Here is a 25,000-nt window from a genome sequence, read left to right on the forward strand (position 1 = left end):
GAGAGTAGTGACATTTATTGTGTATATAGTGTTGTAAGCCCCTGTTGATTTTTCACATATTTATAACAAACATAAATTTGTCCAGTGTGAACTTCGACACTAATGATAAGTATAACATGGTAATAACAGTATATGACAACTGTGATTAATATATCATGATAACATGTTATGTCACTAGTGATTATTATTACATGATGATAACAATGTTATGACACTGATTATTATCACATGATGATAACACTGGTGATTATTATTACATGATAACAATGTTTTGACACTGATCATTATTATTACATGATGATAACACTAGTGATTGTTATTACATAATGATAACACTGGTGATTGTTATTATATGATGATAACAGTGTTATGACACTGGTCATTAGTATCAAATAGTAACAAACTAAAGTCTTGTCACCCTTGAAACTGGCGAAGTGCTCTCGATTCCAGGAATTGGAACTGCCTTCCACTTCCCTGGATCAAACCTGATTTCCTCGAATTTCCCAGGTAGAGTGTGAATCATTTTAAGCACTTCCCCATTCTTATATATAATAATCAAAATAATAATAGTAATTATTATTTTTATATTCATAAATGTTTCAAAAATCGAAATCATGAAGAGTAAAGCTCAAGAATAATCAGAAAGTACAAATTATTATTATTATTATTATTATTATTATTATTATTATTATTATTATTATATTTATATGGGATGGGAGGTTATCAGATTTATCCCAATTATATATATATATATATATATATATATATATATATATATATATATATATATATATATATATATATATATATATAACTGACCTTTTCCCTTAACAGCGACCTCTGCGCGTTCCTCCACCTGGTACCTGACGGAGATGATGTCTCTGGTGGCCTGGGAAATGTGTACCTTCATCGCCTCGCTCGTCGACTCCATCCGCGACGCTGTGCAGGTCACAAGGGATTAGTGGAAGGTCACATTCACATTATTCCTTGCTGGTTGTTTGAGTATCTATAGGGTCCCCAAAATCACAGAACGGGTGGGACTCGAACCTGTGTGGCAGGCGAGTCTTAAAACTCTCCAGCCAGTGTGCTTAAACTCACAGGCCAGTGGTTAGCACACATGAACTATCTGAAGCGAAACGTTGTCAATAAAGGATTCCATACAACTCCATTTATCTCTCTTTACCACCTCTAACGTTACACATGTTACATATATGGTGAGAGTTACACATATGGTGAATTAGGCAGCATATTTGGTCATTAGCGTCGTATACTCGCATGTGACCATTAAGGTTAAATATATATGGTTAATAAGGTTACTTAACAAAAATAAATACTACAATGACTTATTGTTTTACAATCAACAAGTTTTACAAAATAAATAAATTGTAAATAATGTGATTTATGATTTTGGTATAAAGTTTCTTGTGCTGGATGGCTAACCACTGCGACTGATTCAGTCGGATTTCTGTCCCCCAAAAAATGCAGAACATTTCCCATACTACTGCTGGAAACACTTTTAAGTGAGTTTATGAAGAAGGATATCGCCATTATAAAGCACTTGGGATAATGGCACGCTGAGCATATAATGGAATTAATAAAAAAAATACGATAGACTAATCTAATGTTGCGCTTCGCTTCTTTGCCCCAAAATGTGTAGTAAAAATGGCCAAGTGATAATTCAGGTAACTCCAGACAATTCGGATAATAGAGGTTCTCAGATAAGTCCAGAAACCTCAGAGTCAGCATAACACAGGTTCTTAGATTAGTCCAGAGAGCTCAGTCTGGATGACACAGGTTCTCAGATAAGTCCAGAGAACTCAGAGTCTGGATGACGCAGGTTTTCAGATAAGTCCAGAGAACTCAGAGTCTGGATGACGCAGGTTCTCAGACAGATACTGACACAGGTTCTCAGATAAGTCCAGAGAACTCAGAGTCTGGATGACACAGGTTCTCAGACATACAGACAGTAAACAGTTCAGACAGAGTTCCTAATTATATCCAGACAGGTCGCAGTTTGGATTAGCTTGAATAATAGACAATATAGAATAGAATTTACATCTATTATCAGCTGATGTGTTGAGATCTGGAGACATACAAGAATTCTAAAGTAAAATAAATTAATGCATAGGCATAAATATGAATAACTGAAAGAATTCCGATTACAAGAAGTTTGAAGTAGCGGCGAGAGAATAAGTATTAGAACATACAGGAAAATAATGGAAAGCAGCGAACTGTCAGGTTGATAATGTACACAGTAGTGATATTAACAGTAATGAATGAATGACCAATGGAACTGAGAAGCACAACTGAAGAACCTGGGATAATCCTTTTATGGTACTAATTCCAGGGGATGTATGTTTGGATTTTCGGATTATCTGGGACTTGGATAATGAAATTAAAAAAAAATTATTTCTTACATAATGTGATACTGAGTGTGGTTACTCAAAAGTCGAAATGAATGAGAATGCAAAAAAAGTTCAGTGAGAGTCTAGATTTACATAACTCAGTTTCTACAAGTAACTGAATAATACTTTATATATATTCTGAGGAATATATCCTGATGTGTATACACTAGAAGCAGTCATGAATATGTACCTGGAAAGGGGGACAATATAATCCTTATATTAGATACTAAAATATCCTTAGGCAGATGTTGCACAGGCGACTCTCGTGCAGTCAGTCGATAGGCTTAAAACCCAGTAAACTAACCAAACCGGATAAGCAGTGTCGAAAATAACAGTTTGACCGTATAACTTAGGATGCAGATAATCATGATTCCGATTAAAATTTTGCACGGAAGAAAAATCTGGATAATTGCCTTACCTGTGTTGACAGCGTCACCGAAGAGGCAGTAACGAGGCATCTTTAGACCGACCACACCCGCCACCACCATGCCTGTATGTACGCCCACTCGTATACGAAGGTGGTTCCCTGCACGCCCGTGGTACATCCAAGACACGCCCGTGGTACGCCCGTAACACCACGCCAGAGTTTACAGGGAGGGGAGACGAAAAATACTACGGTTATTAAAGTGTTATAGATGAATTGATATTTAAATGAGCGCCTCTAAGGACTGTATTTGTAGTATAGAATACAAAAGTATATATATATATATATATATATATATATATATATATATATATATATATATATATATATATATATATATATATATATATATATATATATATATATATATATATATATATATATATATATATATATATATATATATATATATATATATATATATATATATATATATATATATATTTATATATATATATATATATATATATATATATATATATATATATATATATATATATATATATATATATATATATATATATATATATATATATATATATATATATATATATATATATATATATATATATATATATATATATATATATATATATTAATAAAGATACACAGATTTTACACATTAGTCTTATTCACCATCTTATTGCTGTTATATTCAGTTGCTCTAGTTAAGGTCTTGTGCAGTTAACATTTATGATGAAAAACAAGCGTTTATATGGACACCGTTACTGTGTGTAAAGCTCTACACAGCAACACAGTGTGGTAACACAACTTTATTCTTAACGAGTGTTTTGTTAACAGTTGTCTACAGTAAGGTGTTAAGATAAACAGCTAGGGTTAGCTATCAGTAAAATATCGTATATCAAGGCTACTGAGATGTTATGAAGGCCACATGAACTATTCACAAGTGAAATTTTTAACATAGCTGAAATTACTTAGATCCTTAATAATGTTTCGACAGAATTTATCATTGATTGACCAAAGCAAGTGAAGTTACTCTTCCTTGAAAAATAAGTTACTCGTGTGACTACAAATAAATACTCAACGTAGGTATAAATACAACAGACATGAAACGTACAGACTCACCCGTGGATGGGTCTGTGAGTTCGGTGATGGCTTCCACCATGTCTAGTGCCATGTTACACACCAGCTCACCATGGTTGGCTTGCCTCTCAGGGGCGCCAGCCACTACCATGTAAGCGTCACCTATCGTCTCCACCTGCGGAAGGTACACACACAAACATTGCATAAAACGTTGTATTGCCTACTAGCAAGTTAACAGGAGAGGCAGTGTGATGGAGCTCTCCTTCAGCCAAACTCTCTCTTATAATAACTTCAGCTGTTTCTTTTGTCTTTGTCAACTAGGTATGAAGAGACAGACAAGTTGCAGAACAAGTTTTCAATGAGAGAAAGTTCTGCAACTTGTGTCTTTGTCCTAACACCCACATATACTCACACACATCAGTGAAGAGGCGGGGCCAGGAGCTATGAATCGACCCCTGCAACCACAATTAGGTTAGTACACACACAAACACACACACACACACGTCAGACGAAATGTATTTTATGTTGAACTCTAAACCTATATGGGTCGTCTAGTGCAAGCACTGGAGAAGACTAGATCGTACATTCTCTCAGAGCGACAGTCACAGTACCTACACCTCCGCCCTTGGGAGTTAAAGGCGGCTTCTACGTAGGGATTAATGATGACCCTTGTTAATGAATTAGGATTAATGATAAAGCTAAGTGGGGGATGCATGGTTAATGTAACATGTGGGGGAGAGGGGAGGTTAGTTGTGAAGCTGATGAGGGGTGAGGATAACAACATTTATAAAAGAGATGGAGGTTACTAGTGATGTGTATGCGGGACGGGGTTAATGGTGAAAATTCTAAGGGTAATAATGAAGTGGCATGATGAGGGAATAAGATAAAATATGACGATAGAAAGATAAAGCAGTCTTTATTGGAAGACATTTCTCTCAGAGATAAGAGAAAAGGTTTTTCACATAGGGTGGAACATAGGAGTGGTTAAGGAATCTAAGATAGATGATAACTCTCTTACAGGTGTGATAGTTTGCAAGTGATGATAAGCGTAGTTGTGGCTATGAAGACTGTAGGGTGGTTGTATGAAGTGGTAAGAGGCGTTTACGAAGGAGATTAAACGGCATATTGTAGTGTGTTAGTGGTGGTAAGTGGCGGGTTCTAATGTTTTAAATTGTACTAAAATGTGTGGCTATTATATACGAGGTCTGCACTGTATAACCCTTGTAGGTTTAGCGCTTCTTTTTTATTATTATAATAATAATTATATACGGGGTCCAAAAGTGCTGTTTATTTCCAATGAAAAAATTGATCATGAGTTCTTAGACACCAGAAATTGATATATATATATATATATATATATATATATATATATATATATATATATATATATATATATATATATATATATATATATATATATATATATATATATATATATATATATATATATATATATATATATATATATATATATATATATATATATATATATATATATATATATATGTCGTGCCGAACAGGTAAAACTTGCGATTTTGACTTACATAGCAACGATCTTCTTGCTGAATAAGACAAGTGGAAATTTGTGTATGCAATAATTTCGCAAAAATCATTCTGAACCTAATGAAAAAAATATATTTCATTGTGTTTGTTTATTATTAAATTATTGTAAACTTATCTAACATATATTTAGTTGGATTAGGCTAAATTAAATTGCGCTTATTATAATAAGGTTAGGTAAGTTTTCTAAGGTTCTTTTGGTACAAAATTATTAATTTTTACATTAGCATAAATGATAAAAAAATATACCTTAAAACGTATAAGGTAGATCAACATATGAATGAGTCTGGGTTAGCCAGGAGAATCGGAAAAAAATAATCACGTTATTTCTATATTGTTTAATGTGGTTTATTTTTGCCTTTATTTTTACTATATAAACAAGTCACATGTTGCTTTTGTAAATATACAATAATCTGTTATTGTACGACGTTCCAGGAAAATCATAGTGATAATCGAATTGATAAATGTTTTAACTTGTATTCGCTAATTATTGTAACATTGAACATGTTAAGTATCGTATAGCAGATTGTTTACCACACTGGATGTAACCCACAAATTTCCTGCCCCGAAAATACATGTTTTGAAATCCTCCTTTGAATGTGTGAAGAATATGCAAACGATATTTAAAATAACGTTAAAGTACAGAGTGACATAAGGAATTCTCGAAAAAAAAATTGCCTATGATATCCAGTATACCTGGGAAGCCACTTTAAAAGTGCAACATAGAGATGTTATGAACTTAATACTCTTTCAACATAAGCCTCTTAGGCCTTAAAGATGCCCTTTGTAAATCTTGCAGATCTTCAGACATATTGTCTGTGGAAAATAGTGTATATTTTCCGAAATATAGTGTGTTTTTGCATGTAAATTAATTTAATGAAATACATTGCTGTTGGTAAAAATAAATTTGGAAATATAAAAGGGAACCAGCGACTGGGTAGCGTTGCTTGGTGAAGGAACGCCATGTTAGAACTGGGAAGGACGAGACGTTAGTGATATCGGAGGGATTATTTCGTAGCTCTGGAGGTTAAATGTAGTTGAAACCTCTCAAATAGGAGCAATAATACTTGGAGTTACTGTCCTGCAGAATGTGAGAAACCAACAACTGGGCAGGACTTCGAAATTAGATGTGAAAAGGAATAATAAGGAACCACCGGTACCCAGATAAGTACCGTCTCTACATGTTAACATTCTGGCCAGTAGTTTCCTCACATCTAGGCAGGGTTGTGGCTGACCTATTTACACCAAATAATCTCCAGACAAAATTGGTGAGTGTTGGTAACATCAATACTTTTTTTTATATGATACATAAAAATGTATATGTATTTCTTATTTATGACAATTTAACATACAGTCCACATAATTTATGTAAATATTATTACCAGAATTACTGGTGGTGTTTATTAAATTTGAAGTTAATATAGGTCCAGAGTAACTTGTGGGGGTATGATATTAGTGGGTATCGAAGGGGTACATTCTCTTGGCGACCTAAGGTGTCTCAAAATTTCTACATGCCTCAGTAACACTTGGTAGAGAATAATTATCTTTGTTATAAATTACTGGTATGTATCTAATGAGGTTGATACAAGTAATTAATATTCCACGCTATCAGAGGCTCACCTTGTAAACATTGTGCTTCTCGGTGAGTTTGTCGAAGATGGAGTACATAGCATTGAGCATAGACACCACCTCCATGGGTGTGATACGACTGCATATTTCCGTGAAGGTCACCACGTCTGAGAACAGGATCGTCACGCTCTCGAACGTCTGAGGAGAGACCAAGACGTCACGTTTTTGGCACTGTAATTCTTTGAGCTTAAAGCACTCAGTCTGGAGAATATTTACTTTGAGAATGTTATTTCGATCATTGTTTCCTGCATCACCTGATTGCAATTGTGGTTACAGTGGTCTATCACAGGTGACAAACACCATTAAACAAGTATGTGCGCTCGTGGGAAATACCTTAATAACAAGTGTTTAAATGAAAAGGAAATTTACCTCGCAGGTATCGACTGGGTTCTCCCCCTTTCTTAGCCGCTGCGCCACCTGTTTGGGGATCATTTGGTACAGGAGTTCGTCCGTACGTCTCATTTCGTCATCTAATTTCTTCATGGATTCCTCTAACTTCTTACTCTTCTGTTGTTCTTGTTCTAGCGCCAGGTTGAGCTCCACAGACTGCTGTGTCCCCGCCAGGATCATGTCCCTGGAAGAAGGCATGGAAAAGATAAAGAGAGAGAGAACTCAGTATATTTTTATATCTACATGTGTGTTTGAATAGCTTGTTAAGCGTGAGCTCTATCGACAGTATTTGTCACCGTGACCACAATCCATGTAGTTACTAATCGGCAAGTATAGTCTTATCATTACCCTGTCGGTAACTACCTTTTCATGATGGCAGGATTGTTCCCTCTGTCAGAGCCATGGACCGTATCGAAAAAAATTCGTAACACCACTTGTACCTTCTTGTACAAGAGAGATCCTTCAAGGGTCGGTGCTTGCCTCAATAGTGTTTATAATTTATGTAATTAATCTTCCAGGAAGAATGCAGGAAAATTAAGGAAAACCCTATGCAAAAATAAATAATAAATGTGAAGTTATAAAGGAATGATAGTATATACTGTAAATTCTCTAAGTGATATAATCTGAAAATGGAAAAATCCAGATATATACTGAAAATAAGGGAAATCTAAATATGTATTGGAAATAGAAAAACTATATCGATTATGTGCAATATGAAGAATGTAGATGTTAAACCGTTAAATGTGTCAGATGGAGAGACACCTGTAATCCATCATTCATGAGAGGTTATCACAGGAAGACTATGTTGATGAAATATCTAGAGGCTCCTATGAGATTCTAGCTAAACTTGATGCAGCGTTTTGATGTATTTTGGGGGAACTGGTAAGAAAAAAAATCACAGACTTTTAGACCAAAATTAAAGTATACCAATTTAAAAGTGTTTGTACTTAAAATAAGCCTAAAGACGAGATATAAAATAGCCTTCAGAGCCAAAAAAAAAATAAGATTTAAGACTGGAAACATTACAGAGACCCCTCAATGGTTGTTAGGATACAACAAAAAGACCTGATGAAGGCAAACAAAATCAGAAAAAAAATACTAGAAAATGGAGATGATTTCTTCGCGTCATCCACTACGAGAATAGATCACTGGTAGCAGGCATAATCCGACAAGTGAATGAAAAGAGAAAGTTTCCCCCACGACTGAACCTGTCAATTATAAATAATAAGATCAAACCCTGGAGGAAGCGCTCTGGCAGTAACAGTGTTTTCCTGCAACTTAATGTCTGCCAGAACAAGACGCCACAGTTGTAAACAAAAACAGTACATAAAGTACAGATTGGAGATCGCCCTCACCTGGAGAAGTCGTGCATGGAAAGATCGTTGATGAAAAGGCCGGCGTAGATGAGGGAGTTGAGGTCCTTCATGACAGGTGTACCCAGGAAAAGGATCAACTTCCACTCCTCCATGTACATCATCTGACCTGTGGAGAGAAGCACCACAATATGTGTGAAAGAATATGAGATAAATACATATGAATATGGAATAACTGTAACTAGGATCACAGCGCTGTATAGCCCTTGTGGTTTAGCGCTTCTTTTTTATTATAATAATCGAACTAGGATCGTTTGTTCAGGGGAACTATTCTAGCTCATTCGAACTAGAATAATCCCCTTGAACGACACTACTTGGACTTCGCACTCATTTTTGTAACACTGCAAGCTCCTGATGGTTGCAACACGAAAGGTCTAGAGCTATCATTCAGCTCCCCCTCTGGTTGTTTTGCACGTATGTATATATATTTCTTTTAACATACTGACCGTCTCCCACCTAAGTAAGGTGACCTGAAAACGAGAAAACACTTTGATCGTCACTCATTCAATCACTCCTGCCAGAAACATGCTGAGATCACAGCTCAGATGGCCATCCGAACTACAGAGTTCACGTACTCCTTCAGAGTCCAGGTACTGTACTTGCTATCTCGAGGAGTCATGGCAGGCTAGCTGGTTTCCCTGAATCCTTCACAAATGCTACCTTGCTCACGCTCCAGCAGCACGTCAAATCCTATCTAACTCACCTAAGTCAGCTGGAGACTCGAGAGACTTTTGATCAAGTAAACAAAGGGTACCTAGCACACCTAATTAAAATTTACACAAGTATTTAAATTTATAACATGACATGACAGTCATGACTCTGAAAAGTAAATAATTCGTTCTTTCTTATCAGTGGATACAGAATTGTAGGTAGATTATTTTGCTTAAATCATCACCAAACTCGACCCCTAGGCAACAACATACAAGCAGAAATCAGACGATATTTCGGCTTCCTGTATCGTTATCAAGGCACATGTGAGAGGAGTAAAAAAATGTTCAGTTTATTGATTTATTTAATAGAAAACTGTATACCTTTAATTCCGAAGGATTTGTCCGCTACTTCGTCCTCGTCTATGGCTAGAGTACCTCCATGTACATCCCCGTTTATCCTTTGTCTGTTCTGGAATGCCGCAGCTGTCGTCGCCATCTCGAAGACGTTGTTGGTGCGTAGCAGGATCTGTGCAGGTGCGACGTAATCGATTTTAGTTCATCGTATGGCAATACTTTTGTTTAATCTAGTGAGAATGTTGACCATGTATATCTAACCCACAAATTGAAAACGAAAATTAGCGATGTTTCGTTGCGAGGGCGGAATGAAACATCGTCTAGTGTCAGTTTGCATTTTCTGTGTTGGTTGTGAATTATTCCAGCCACGAGATTCTGTCTTATAGTTTGTGGTGGTCATCTTCTGTCTTTCACTGTAGTGGACGGAAGACGGAGCCTCCACTGGTACTGCTCTGAATAATCTATGCGGAGTTAGCGTTTCATATAAAAAAATATGACGACAGGTTATATTATACCAAAATTATGAGCTTAATTCATTATCCGACCATATTTTAGATCAGTGTTCATCAGCATCCCAGCTCTTCACTGTCAAGGGAGGTATGTATTACATTGTATGGGTTGGACAAGCAGATCTGTGTTTATGTATGGACAATGACTTGAGTGTTGAGGTAACGAAAAACATGATTGTTTAAGGGAAGAGACGTAGTGTTTAGGTACACGGGAGAGACGCGGGTATTTACGTAGGAAAAAAGACATTGTGTAAGTGGGTGACGTGGTTGATTAGATAAGGGGAGAAACACGGCTGCATAGGTCATTTCAACAAAGCAAGAACAAATAAAAATTAAAAAGCGGAAAATTAAGTGGCAAAAGCTGACACCACACACGGATTTAAAAAGTAAGTATGATGGATCTCTGAGGAAAAGGGATGAACTACACCGCCCAAGGGAAGGTTAAGAAGCTGTTCCGGGAGTTTAAGGAATCTAAGTGACCACACGATATATTTAAAGAGATATATCTTGCATTTCGGCTTCCTCTTATCTTCTCGCTTCATAGTTTTCATTGGTTTTATCATTGCTAATATTTCTTCTTATACTTATATAAGTATAACAGGGAACCATATATATGTTTGTGAGGTGAAATGGCTGTTTAAATAACCATTGTTACCATACATCACTTTGGGAAACCAAAACAGCCGTGATTTTCTGGCAAAGATAAGTAAGTGCTACAGAATTTACAATCGATTTCTTTGTATGTTTACAATACATCATATATATGCATATTTACAATGTATCATATATAAACAATCATATGTAGATAAAAATTAAAGTCTGGATATCTAGAGTAACGTGTAATTCAAGTTATACTTGGTGCCTGAGGAAGGCATTACAGGAATCACTACTTACGCTCTTAAAATCGAATTCGACGTGAGGTCTGATAAGGTCGAAGCAATCAGTGAGCTTCTTTCCCAGCACTTCCGGCATTATCTGCATCATGCTGTTGCCCATTTGTCGCACCACCATCGTGTTCCTGCGGGTATCCAAAGGTTACACTAAGAAATCTGAAACGTGAAGAAAGCTTGCAAGCAGAAAACGTACCTTTGAAAAGAGGAAACACTGTAAATAAGATAGTCAATTACACGTTAATAAAAATACGTGACAAAAATACAGGATAAATTTCTTAGAACCAGTTACAGAAAGAAGTAGTTAAATTCGAAAATACGAAGAGACGGTGTTAAAATGATGACAGGTTAGCTGGCATCCTGTAAACTTACCCGAAAAGTATACAGAAAGGAAAGATCTCGAAGAGCAGGTTCCCTCTCAGGGGAAGCATCTGCTCGTCGCGAATGAGGGTGAGGGCCATCTGATTGGTGAAGGCCTGGTTGTCGAAGGTCAACTCGAAGGTCACGTAAGAGGTATCAAAAATAAACTCCTCCCTCACCAGCTTCACCTCCATTTCGGTGTTGTAGAAGTGTTTCGCTACCTACCGGAGGACAAAGGCGGGTTATAGAGCAAAGGTGGGATCAAGTGCAGCATTTATCAATATTCAATCTGGGCTGTTGTTGACTGATGTCACCATTATATTCTAAAATTGTTTGGAGTAACATAAGACATACTGAAACTTTATGTAGGGTGTTTTGATTAAGAAAGCAGTAAAAGAGTGTATACAAGGTGTTTTAAGTAATGCCTACATAGAGTTAAAAAATATCAGACCTAGAGTGTATTTAACGTGTTCTGGGAGTGTATTAGTCTATGTCTATATGTAAGAGTTTAATGTTGAAAATTTACCACGCCACCAGGCTGCCCTTGATAAATTAGACACATGTGCAACACTTGGGTATCTTTATTGAGGAAACGTTTCGCCACACAGTGGCTTCATCAGTCCATACAAAGGAGAATGGGGAAGAACAGGAGGAGTTTGAGATAATCAGTCACTCAGCCTTGAGTCGATGTGGTCAGTCCATCAATCTTGAAAAAATACAGCATCTTAATACAGGGAATTCTTCACTTGCCTAACCCTTGGGCACGACCTACTTCTACATTGGACAAATGTGACACCACCTATGACTGCTACATCTCTCCTACCTACGGTATATAAGCTACCTCAAACACCTGTTCTTCACCATTCTCCTTTGTATGGACTGATGAAGCCACTGTGTGGCGAAACGTTTCCTCAATAAAGATATCCAAGTGTTGCACATGTGTCTAATTTATCAACTTGTTGCTTCTCTGAACCATTCATCTACAAGGCTGCCCTTGTTCCATCGCAAAATAAGCGCCTCTGCTTAACAAAAATCGACTGATCAAAAGGTGGAGATAAAAGGTATAAAATACCTACACGATGAAAAACAAAAAACAAATATAGTACAATGCAATTCCTTTATTGACTACGTTTCGTAGTAAACAAAGGATCTCATTATACTGCATTTGTGTTTAATTTTTTCATATTTAGATGTATATGTTTTTTCCCTTTAGTGAGTGAAGTTATCTGGTTAACTTCAATAACACTGAATGACATATAACCGAACGTGAGACGTAAAATATAATGTTGGCTCTGGGTTTTACCTGACGTGTACAACTCCACTCTGACGGAAGATGTTATCCAGAAATAAACAATACACGAGGCTTGTCAGGAGGCACCAGAAAGTCTACGTTACCTACTGATGTAGCGCTGTGCAGTAATGGATATTGACTATTATTGAGAGACTCGTTATTATATCAGATAAACATGAAACTAAGTTTTATAGTTCATATTAATGTGTCCTGTAATAATGATTGATTTTGCTGTTGAGGTTTATTATTATATTCATTTCAAATGTGAGTTACTCTGAATTTGAAATAAAAAAGCAATAACATTTTGACAAAGAACGTTTTTAATTTTCGCAGTATTGTCCTATCTGTCCATTTTTTATATATATACTTACATTTCAACATATAATATGGGACAGCCTAGCGAAGGAAGACCTAAATGTGTATTAAATTTTGTGGCCCCACTAATGTATACAAAGTCTTTTGTGTATAATATGGCAGGTTTAGAGTGTGTATAAAGTGTTATTAATAAAAAAAAGAGCAGGACATAAGTGTGTATAAGGTGAATTAAATAAAAAAGACTGTGTCTAGGCGTTTTGATTAATATAGGACAGGTCCTTAGAGCCATCCAGAGGTTGGCTGTGCGTTGTCGACTGTTGGTGTTACCTGCGTGATCTGACCCATGGTGTAGTGGGCATATCCTCGTCTCTTGGAGCGGTAATGGAGGAGCATCCCCGTGCTGGACTCACTCTCGCAGAAGAATGACGGAGGCTTCATGCGAGGGTATGAGAATTTCAGGTACTCGTGGAGGTTGTCCAGACCTGTTAGACGAGGAACACTTTCTGGTGATGGTCATGGAGGATGGTGGTGATGTGTGGGTGGGACGGAAGCAAGCAGTAATGTAATTCAACAAATTATCCCCACGACAAAATATCGTGTCTTGGAATGAGGATATTAAGTTTCCGGCTATGAGAAGAAAAATTTATTGGAGTCTCGGAATGAGGAAGAGAGGAATTAAGAAAAAGAAAAGATGAAGGGAGAGATACAGGAGAAAATGGAGGGATTGAGGGACGGAAATACTAAAGGAGCTAGTGAGTAAGGAAGGATTATATGAATGGAGAAAGTTTGAGAGGGGGATAGTAGAGGGAGGAATCAAGTGAGGAGAGAAAGAGCCTCCGCCCTTTGTAATCCAAGACAGGACGTATCCCATCCACCTAATTCCACCTAATTACGAGATAAATTAATGATAACACAAGAAAGCTCTTCAGCTCTTAAAATAAGGTTTTAACTGGAACTCAACATTAGCTACTTCCGCCTCTGTCACACGAAAATGAGGAAGACTTAAAGATTAAAATATTGATAATAGCATACATTTTTTAATATAAAAATAAACAATGAAAGACAGTTTGATAATGTAAATTGATGGTATTAAAAATATTTTTACTATCCCGACAAAAATAATGTTGGTAATAGAAGTAGTGGTAATAGTATACTATTACCAGTGTAACTACTACTACTATAATTGTTATCAGTTATACGAACATTAGAAGAATAAACAAAGACCTGGACAAAGTAATAATTATTTCTTTCTCGCTATAATATGGTCTTTATTACCACTACTCTACTAGATTTTCTTGCTACTTGATAATGGCCATAACCACCCCTCATTAGTGGATTTCTCACCACACTGTTGTCTTCATAACCACCCCTCTGTTACTAGATCTCAAGAAATTACGTTTATTCTGCAGGAGGCATAACATGTCCGACTGAGGGGAAAAACAAGCGTGTGTTTTAGTGATAAGACTCGCAAAATCGCAGTAACACGACTGCAGACTAACCACTCACTAGCCTAGAGTTTTACAACTTACTGACTAGTCACTAAACCCGTACCTGGTTTAGTGACAAACTTCTACATGTATCTGAAACACCTTGGGATTCTTACCATGTTGTCACCCTTTGTTTTTAAATGAAGGGGAAGTCTAGGCTCTCATAGGCTAGTTGATGGTTAAGCATTGAACGTCCCCTGACATGGGTCTTGATCAAATTATGATTTTATTTGACCAATACCGGTGTCTGGAGGCACGGTCCGGTTTCCTGACGAACAACACACCACTGACTAGTATCTCAATACCAACAAATTATGATATAAAAACACTTATGCAACACTTAGGACATTTTAATTTAAGAAACGTTTTGCCCATAAAATGTAGTTTACAAGTAATTAAATATTGCTAAGCACAAAGAAAGCCACTAGCAAGTAGAAAATTTCGGGCGAAACATTTCCTAAGTATACACCTAGGGAGAAAAGTGCAGTGAAGATGGTCTCACCGTTGAGGAAGTCCCGTACGTGTCTTCCCAGGACAGAGAGGACCCGATCATAGCCGTACTGTCCCACGAACTCCACGAAGAACTCACCCATCCCGAACATGATCTGCTCCTTGGTCACTCCCAGAACCTGTAGCAGTCAGGAAGGCTCACTCAAGCAGGCTGGAAGGCTGTGAGGCATCAGATGTGGGGAGAGGTATGGAATGGGATGAGATGGAAGAAAAGTGTTGGGAAGATAATGTGGGTGAGAGAAAGGGAATGAGGAAAGTGTGAATACGGTTATCAAACAATGAGTGATGAGAAAGGAGAGGGGAATCAAGAAAAAGAATGAGAGAAAATGTGTAGTGGATGGGAAAGGGAGAGGATGTAGATTGATATGTGGAATGAATGAAACGGAAGAGGGACATGAATGGCGTGATAATATGAAGGGGAGGCTGGTCGGCCCAGAAGAGGTGCGGGAGAGTTAGTGCAGCAGGGAATGAGAAGGTAATGGATGAAATATAAAATATATTTATATTAGGATGAGGTAAATACATAAATACAGGTGTGAGAGGCAGGAAGGCTACGAAGCTCTTGACACAGCAGGAGTTTTGAAACCCTAAATAATGCCACAGCGCAGATGAGATGGGCGAGCAAGATACAAGACAGAAATAATATGATGGCGTGTGTGTGTGTGTGTGTGTGTGTGTGTGTGTGTGTGTGTGTGTGTGTGTGTGTGTGTGTGTGTGTGTGTGTGTGTGTGTGTGTGTGTGTGTGTGTGTGTGTGTGTGTGTATATATATATATATATATATATATATATATATATATATATATATATATATATATATATATTATATATATATATATATATATGTATATATATATATATATATATATATATATATATATATATATATATATATATATATATATATATATATTTTTATATATATATATATATATATATATATATATATATATATAGAGAGAGAGAGAGAGAGAGAGAGAGAGAGAGAGAGATAGGGAGCTCTCCGCTGATAAGGATAATCTACATCTACTGTAATTAGGGACTATCATCTGTTATCTACGGTAGATGACTGCGACAAAGATAGTCAAGCAGAAGACGCTCTCTATACGTTCTTCCTCCAGCTATTGACCACATGAAACAGGAGGGAAGATGACAGAGATGCCGTACCGTATTATAAAAAAAAAAACACAGTAGTTATAGAAGAGAGAAACGCGAATTAATGATTAAAATAGCACATATATTTCCCAAGGCAGACAGTGGGACTACTGTCAGACCGAGAGACTAATAGGGACACAAAAAGGACGGTGACTGACCCCGGTAGCAGCGGCAGCGAGGCGTGGGATGAGACCTTCGTTGTAGACTTTATGTGTACTGAAGACCGGCTGCTGGATGTTGGCCTCGTGTCGAATCTCCTCCCACTTGTCCTCTCCATACTCGGTCTTGATGTACTCGCTCAGGTTCTCCAGCAGTAGGCCGTACATGGCAGCCGCGGCGGCGGCAGCAACAGTAGCAGCCCTGGCAGCAGCAACAGGGACACAGCCTGTTGAAGGAGGAAATGGGTATGCTATACGAGCGTATTTTATTTGTCAGGTAACGGGGGAGTATTTCCTGACACGGATCATAGTCAAATGATAAACAGTTAAGTATCAGCTGGCTTACCATAGCTGGGTTTGTACCTCATTTAAAAAAAAAAAGAGATCTCTAGATAGAAGATAGTTAAGATGAAATATCCTGGATGCTGGAGGCACTGTTGTGTTGTAGGGTGAACTGCTGAGAGGTATTTATTCTTTTATGTATGGTGATGGAAATCGTGCATCAACAAAGTCGGTGCTTTTGTTAAGGGGTAGAGGAGTGGAGGGATTATATGAGTGTGAAAGAGGCTATAAATGAAGACCTGGGTAAAAGGAGACGAGACATTACCTGACACCTTTTTTGAGGGAAGCAAAACTAGCATTTTAGGCAAGGTTACAGCAAATTCAGCAATGATAGCGTAGCATTCAGGATCTATTTCAGCACGAACTAGTTCATTTTTAATCAAACTCACTGCACACACACAAGTGTAAAAAGCGCTGGTCACTGGTTCAAAGGAACCTTCATGGAGACAATAAAGTAGCAATTAAATGAATATTCATTTTTATTTCATGTTTTTTTGTTTACGTGTTGGCTCGTTTGTGCTGTAGCTCATTGAGTTTAATATAGTATTTATAATAATAAAATAATAATAATAATAATAATAATAATAATAATAATAATAATAATAATAATAATAATAATAATAATAATAATAATAAAATAATAATAATAATAATAATAATAATAATAATAATAATAATAATAATAATAATAATAATAATAATTATTATTATTATTATTATTATTATTATTATTATTATTATTATTATTATTATTATTATTATTATGGCTGCTTGAGCTTTAGTGTTTCCACACTAGAGGTCATTAGTATCGTTCACTGGAGAAATTTGATAATACCAATCAAATATATTTTAATCGCTGAAATAGTGACTAAACTCTTGGCGTATATTTTTCTGAGACACACATACACCTCTCACTCAGATTTATATACACCTATAGGTTATACACTGAAAATTTTCTTAAATAACTATTTTAGGTGGTGTAAAAGTCACATGTAGTCGTAATAACACACACATACGGCAACCAAATTCATGGTGTATAGACAACCATACACGGCAGCGTTAGCTTAGGTTAGGTCAAGTTTGTCAGGAAACAGGACCCGTAGCTGTAGCTTTTGGTTATCTGACCGAAGCCTTCCTCTGGCTTACCGGTCCACCGCTGTAAAAACTATGGTTATGATTATAACCACTAGGAAGGTGAACTTATGGCTGTGTTTCAGACATATCACCTTCAACATGTCAGGTGCCACGGTGGTAAACAAGTCAGTTTATCCTACCACTTGTACCGTTATAGGTCCTCAGTAACCATAACATCAATATTATTATTGCATATTTCGATGATCGACACCATGCCCAGCCTTTCTAGGGTAGGGTAGGTGCCTGAGACCGAGCTTGCAGCTCACAAGACTGTCATTCTCATTAGCCCCGTCCCGGGGTGGGGATGGTAGACCAGAGAGGCCTAGCTTCTCCCTACCAGAAGCTAGGCCTGGGGACAATTGGTCCCAAAGATGAGGGTGTACTTGTGCCTCCTCCCATGGGAGACTTAGGTCTCAGACACTCCCAAGACAATGAGCCAAGGCCGGGCCACCACTTGGAAAAGGCCCGGGCCGGGAGAATATCGGCGAATCTTTAATAATAATAATAATATTTCGATGTTTCAGAATACTAGTTACAGGTATTTTCTCACATACTTCATTTTTTAACTAAAATATGTAGAATCCAACTCTCCCCACACTTTCCAACCAAGCTACATACACTGAGAGGTGTATATCTCTCAGAGTATATTGTTAGGTAGTGTACTGGTTATGTGCAGTTTTAATTAGTAAACACACCAACCAATCTCCTTCATCCTCGGGTCATATTCTCCATTCCAGGTCAAGTCACTCCCAGAGCGGATAGAACACGAATAAGTCATTCTTCTAACTTCTCCACGAAGCAAGGAATGTAATAGTTTCTCATACGTTTATATAACTGATAGATGGTTAGATTATCTATGGCAGTTATTAGTAAGCTTTGGAGTAGAAGTTTGAGTCAGAATGTGGAGAAGAGGGTTGAGTGAGGGGGTGTAAAGGATAGTGTAATGGTGTGGAGGTTTGAGTCAGCGTGTGGAGGGAAGGGGATTGTCAGGGTGGGTGGGTGGATGGGGGAAATAGGTAGTGTGTGGGGGTGGGAACAGGATGCTCCCAGCTGGAGATCAGTGAGCTGCCTTGTTTCAGACCACCCACCTGCTCACTCTGTTTCTATCCCCTCTCGATGACTAGCAATATTCTCTCTCTCTCTCTCTCTCTCTCTCTCTCTCTCTCTCTCTCTCTCTCTCTCTCTCTCTCTCTCAGGAGTGAGTAACAACGGAAGTGTTTTATTTAGATAATTTACTTGCAGTATATATTTAGCATCACTCAGTAACTTAAAGAACCCTAGAGACAGAGACACTTTTTAATTATCAATCAATGAAGATGCTACAATTTGGGAAATCTTGTACCCAACACTTGCTCACTTGCAGCAGGTACTGAAGTTTCCTTCATTTCTTAGGGTATGACTTCTTGCAGTCCTGACGTTTGTATCACACTTTCCTTGCAGTTTTTTTTTTCTGGATACGACCCACAACAGTCAGGTGACAGAAACAGCAGGGGGTATACCTGGAGGGTATAGGTGAGTTTTTGTGTCCTTCCCTATAATAAACATAATATTTTATCCACACGTAGTGTGAAGGTACAATTTTGGTCCTGGGTAGGCTGATTTATGTCATTTTAAATGGCCCTAGACAGGCTGTTTACCCCTAGGCGCCAGTGTTTATTTTTAAGTAACATAAAAAGTACATTACATGGAGGACTGAAGGAAAATTATCAAATTTTGAATTATAGTTCAAATTTGTTAATCTAGAAATTTGAAGGAAAGATTTATTATAAAATATTAATAGTAATATTTTTATATTAAAAAGTGTAACTAATGTAATTATTTTTCTGCCTGATTTTTGTGTTGACATTTAATGATTTTGAAATTATTTAATAATAATTCTTTGTGAATAATAATAATTTAATTTACCTATGTACTTTGCTGTGTGATTTATTATTTTATGTAAGTAATTTCTACTGTAATAAGTAAGTGTTTTGTGATATTAATTTCTAAGATGTCAGTAAGTAGTAGAGGTTCTAGTGTGGACGGGAGTCTGGGAGGATCCTGGATCAAACAGTAGAGGTTCTAGTGTTGACAGGAGTCTGGGAGGATCCTGGATCAAACAGTAGAGGTTCTAGTGTTGACAGGAGTCTGGGAGGATCCTGGATCAAACAGTAGAGGTTCTAGTGTGGACAGGAGTCTGGGAGGATCCTGGATCAAGGAGTAGAGGTTCTAGTGTTGACAGGAGTCTGGGAGGATCCTGGATCAAGTAGTAGAGGTTCTAGTGTTGACAGGAGTCTGGGAGGATCCTGGATCAAGTAGTAGAGGTTCTAGTGTTGACAGGAGTCTGGGAGGATCCTGGATCAAACAGTAGAGGTTCTAGTGTTGACAGGAGTCTGGGAGGATCCTGGATCAAGTAGTAGAGGTTCTAGTGTTGACAGGAGTCTGGGAGGATCCTGGATCAAGTAGTAGAGGTTCTAGTGTTGACAGGAGTCTGGGAGGATCCTGGATCAAACAGTAGAGGTTCTAGTGTTGACAGGAGTCTGGGAGGATCCTGGATCAAACAGTAGAGGTTCTAGTGTTGACAGGAGTCTGGGAGGATCCTGGATCAAGGAGTAGAGGTTCTAGTGTTGACAGGAGTCTGGGAGGATCCTGGATCAAGTAGTAGAGGTTCTAGTGTTGACAGGAGTCTGGGAGGATCCTGGATCAAGGAGTAGAGGTTCTAGTGTTGACAGGAGTCTGGGAGGATCCTGGATCAAGTAGTAGAGGTTCTAATGTTGACAGGAGTCTGGGAGGATCCTGGATCAAGGAGTAGAGGTTCTAGTGTTGACAGGAGTCTGGGAGGATCCTGGATCAAGTAGTAGAGGTTCTAGTGTTGACAGGAGTCTGGGAGGATCCTGGATCAAACAGTAGAGGTTCTAGTGTTGACAGGAGTCTGGGAGGATCCTGGATCAAACAGTAGAGGTTCTAGTGTGGACAGGAGTCTAGGAGGATCCTGGATCAAGTAGTAGAGGTTCTAGTGTTGACGGGAGTCTGGGAGGATCCTGGATCAAACACCACTGATAATAACAGTAATGAAGCAAAATTTTTAAATTAAAACTAGCTCTAATTATGGAAAAAAAGGATCTGAGAAGGATAGAACGTACTAAAATATGGGAAGAGAAAGAGTTAGAAACATTTAGGGCTAAGGAAAGAGAAAGAAAGTTTGATGCTTCAGAACACGTAACAGGTAACAGAGTAGACATATTTAATTTGGGTAAGGCAATTAAGTTTGTGCCAAAATTTGATGAAAAAGATCCTGATATTTTTTTTCTATTTGAAAGAATATCAAAATCCAAAAAGTGGCCAGACAGTAACTGGGCCACATTAACAAAAAACAGTTAATTGGTAAGGAGTTACAAGCTGATAAATTAGACACATGTGCAACTCTTGGGTATCTTTATTGAGGAAACGTTTCGCCACACAGTGGCTTCATCAGTCCATACAAAGGAGAATCTTGAAGAACTTGGACTGATGAAGCCACTGTGTGGCGAAACGTTTCCTCAATAAAGATACCCAAGAGTTGCACATGTGTCTAATTTATCAACATGTCGGTTCTCTGAACCATTCATCTACAGAGTTACAAGCTGTTAGTTCTCTAGAGGAACATAAATTTTTTAGATTATGAGATGATGAAGGATGTTGTGTTACTGGCTTATCAGATATTATCAGAGAGGTATAGGCAGAAACTTAGAGGTTTAAAGTTTCAGGAAGGACCATCCTTGGTGGAGTATGGAAAGGAGAAGATGTCGCTGCTGACGAAGTGGTTCCGCTCCAACGATGTTGTAGGTGATTATGTAGATATAATTACTTTAAGTTTACTAGAAGATGTTTGGAACAGTGTACCTCCTGACCTTAAGGCATAGCTTGAGAAAAAAGATTTTGATGATTTTAACCATGTTCTAGAGTTGGGTGAAAGGTTTTTAGCCAAGCAAATGTTGAATGCAGTTATCTCCCAGATTATGTTAATAATATTTTCTCTCCACCAGGTAGGAGGAGGAGTAAGAAATTTCACAGGTTAAAGTCAGAATTTTTCCAGCCTCATAATCCAAAGAGTTTTCAGCCTACTAATCACTAGAATCCTGGTGGTTAGTAGGCTGGTGGATTTAAGTCTACTTGTCAGTTACCCGCTCAGGGAAGTGGTAAGTCAGTTTCAGGTGCAGGACATCAGGGAACAGGTAGGAAAAGCCCAGTTCCCCAGGGACAGAGGACCCAGCCTACTCCAAATGGGCATGAGACTTTTACATCTAATTTTTGTAGTTACTGTAATAAAAAAAGGCTACAGGTAGTAGATTACCAGGACGATGTTTAGTGAGCAATCTGCTGCACAAGCTTCTCAGGTTAGTACACCAGTTACACACACTGTCGCCAGTATTGAAGTTTTACCGCAGAGTAGACCAGGTAAGCCAGCTTTTTAGACCCTCGGATGAAGGTCTTTTTAAGTAAGTCCACAGTGACTTTACATCAACATGAAGGTAGAGTAGAAGATGTTATGTCTTTAAGGGACGGTTGTAGCACATTCTTCTTGCTGAGAAAGGATGTGTTAGAAGATACTTACACTGGATATGATATTTTATTGAAAGGAATAATTGGATCTACTATTAAGACTCCAGTTCATAGGCTCTGGGAAGAGTCTGCTTACCAGTCTTGTTACCTGCCTGTAGGTATTACAAATGAGATACCTTTTAAAGGAGTTGACCTTCTGTTGTTAGGTAGTAATGTGATGGGTCTTCTCGGAAGTGAGGTTAGGAACCTTTGGTTTGGAGGGACCAAGAATCACAAGTCTGGGTGGACAAAGCTAGGACTACTGTGCCTGAGCCGTTTCCAATGTGTGCTGTAACTAGGCGAATGTCAAAGGGAAAAGCTTCTGTGCCTCTCTTTGATTCTTATGATGCTGGAGAAGATTTGGGTTTGGGAAACCTATTCCTGGAGTCTAGCCTGCAGGAGACTCAAGGTAGTGATGAACCTGCCCAGGTGGGACCCATTTTGAGTGGGAGTCTAGGAGCTGGCATAGGAGTGGCGACTCCTACTCGACAACAGCTGATCAAGGCCCAGGGGTGTGACGACTCCCTGAAGGTTATTCGATCATGGGCAGTTAGTGAGGAGAAAGCCTCCCACCTAATTAAATGTTTTTTTTGTTTACACAGACAATGTTTTAACGAGAAAGACTCTATGTGATGAAGTATGCAAGAGAGGCAGTTTACCAAGTGGTTGTGCCGAAGTCATTTAGGTGTCAAGTTCTAAGTTTGGCCCATGATGTTCCCATGGGAGGACATTTAGATATTAAAAAACACATGGGCAAGGTCTCCAAACATTTTTACTAGCCTCAGATATGGGAGTCAGTAAGTATACTGACTCATGTCCTTTTTGCCAAAGAGTAGGAAAACCTAATCAGGGAATTATGCCTGACCCCCTTAAACCAATCGCAGCAGTTTAAGAACTTTTTAGCAGACTAGTTGTGGATTGTGTGGGTCCACTACCCAAAACTAAGATGGGTAACCAGTACTACTCACTATTATACGTTCTATTACCAGGTTTCTCGAGGCCATTCCGTTACCTAAAATTACTACACGTGTGGTTTTGAGAGCATTGGTGAAATTTTTAACTCAAGTTGGGAACCCTAAGGAAATTCAGACAGATCAGGGGTCAAATTTTACATCTAAACATTTTCGCACAGTCTTGGGAGAATTTAACATTAAACTGACGACCTCCACAGTCAATCACCCAGAAAGTCAAGGGTTGGTGGAGCGGTTTCACCAGTCTCTCAAGACTATGATACCTGCTTATTGTACCCAGTACCAGAAGGACTGGGATGAGGGTATTCCCTTACTTTTATCTGCCGTGAGGGACAGCACTCAGGAATCATTAGGCTATAGTCCTTTTGAACTGATCAATGGTCACCACGTAAGGGGGCCACTGACTGTTTTGAAGGACCACTGGCTAGATGGTGATCGTGATGCTTCCCCCTCGGAGTCTTTTCTCACTTTCAGAGACCGTTTGGCTCATATGAAGTGCCTGGCATCTAAGAACCTGCACAACAGCCACACCAAGATGAAGAGACTATTTGATCACAAGGCTGTGCCCCGTACTGTTGAAGTTGGAGAGGAGGTGCTAGCATTGGAGCCGGTGCCTGGTAATGCCTTAAAAGCAAGGTACAGTGGGTCGTACAGTGGTGAAAAAGGTCACTGATCAAAATTAAGGAATTTACACCCCTGGGCTGCGAAAATCTGAACGTGATGTGCATATATACAGACTATGCATCATATATACATCAAAGATCTGGAGTAGCGAGTGTTAACATAGCAGGAGATCCAGGGTTGGACATTGATTTGCAGGAGTCCACACCTATACCTACACATCTACCACCACTATAAACCTACCACAACTACATTACACATTTTACACCACTGTACATCTACCACCACCACTGCTCTACACATCTACCTCTACACTATACATCTAACACCAGTACATTATACATCTACCACCACCAAACTACACTACACATTAACCACCACTACGTTACACTACGCTCTGCCAAATACTGCTGTATTCGGCAAGAAGAGCGTTGCTATTTCAGCCCAGATCGCAAGTTTTACCTATACGGCACCACATACACACACACACACACACACACACACACACACACACACACACACACACACACACATATATATATATATATATATATATATATATATATATATATATATATATATATATATATATATATATATATATATATATATATATATGCAAAACAACCACTGTGAAAGAATAGAGAAATTCCAAGCGCTTTCGTGACTACTCACATTATCAAGGAACAATGAAATATCCAAAATTTATGAAATAGGTAATGATTTGAAAACCCAAGAAACGTAATTGATAAATCTTTTAAAGTTGCTAGAAATACTTTTTTACAATCCAAAAAGGGACAACCAGCCTTATTCAACTAAAAATATGTTGGTTCTCCCTTACCATGAAAACTTGGTTGATATGCCTTCTCT

The 25,000-nt window shown here is 38.0% G+C and overlaps 1 protein-coding gene across 1 annotated transcript in view; it reads right to left on the reverse strand.

Moving 5' to 3' along the window:
• LOC128695040 (Guanylyl cyclase at 88E) overlaps positions 1-25,000 on the reverse strand; it is a 532,612-nt gene that overhangs the window by 50,902 nt on the left and 456,710 nt on the right. Inside the window, exons 3-14 of the mRNA XM_070091517.1 lie at positions 16,503-16,729; positions 15,184-15,310; positions 13,522-13,676; positions 11,601-11,809; positions 11,233-11,356; positions 9,857-10,001; positions 8,808-8,934; positions 7,432-7,636; positions 7,054-7,200; positions 3,916-4,048; positions 2,824-2,931; positions 820-939 (exon numbers count right to left, since the gene is read on the reverse strand). Coding sequence (XP_069947618.1) covers positions 820-939; positions 2,824-2,931; positions 3,916-4,048; positions 7,054-7,200; positions 7,432-7,636; positions 8,808-8,934; positions 9,857-10,001; positions 11,233-11,356; positions 11,601-11,809; positions 13,522-13,676; positions 15,184-15,310; positions 16,503-16,670 — 1,768 coding nt within the window. The 5' untranslated portion in view covers positions 16,671-16,729. The remainder of the gene's footprint in view (positions 1-819; positions 940-2,823; positions 2,932-3,915; positions 4,049-7,053; positions 7,201-7,431; positions 7,637-8,807; positions 8,935-9,856; positions 10,002-11,232; positions 11,357-11,600; positions 11,810-13,521; positions 13,677-15,183; positions 15,311-16,502; positions 16,730-25,000) is intronic.

This window comes from Cherax quadricarinatus, chromosome 35 (genome assembly GCF_038502225.1).
Source record: "Cherax quadricarinatus isolate ZL_2023a chromosome 35, ASM3850222v1, whole genome shotgun sequence".
Classification (NCBI taxonomy): domain Eukaryota; kingdom Metazoa; phylum Arthropoda; class Malacostraca; order Decapoda; family Parastacidae; genus Cherax; species Cherax quadricarinatus.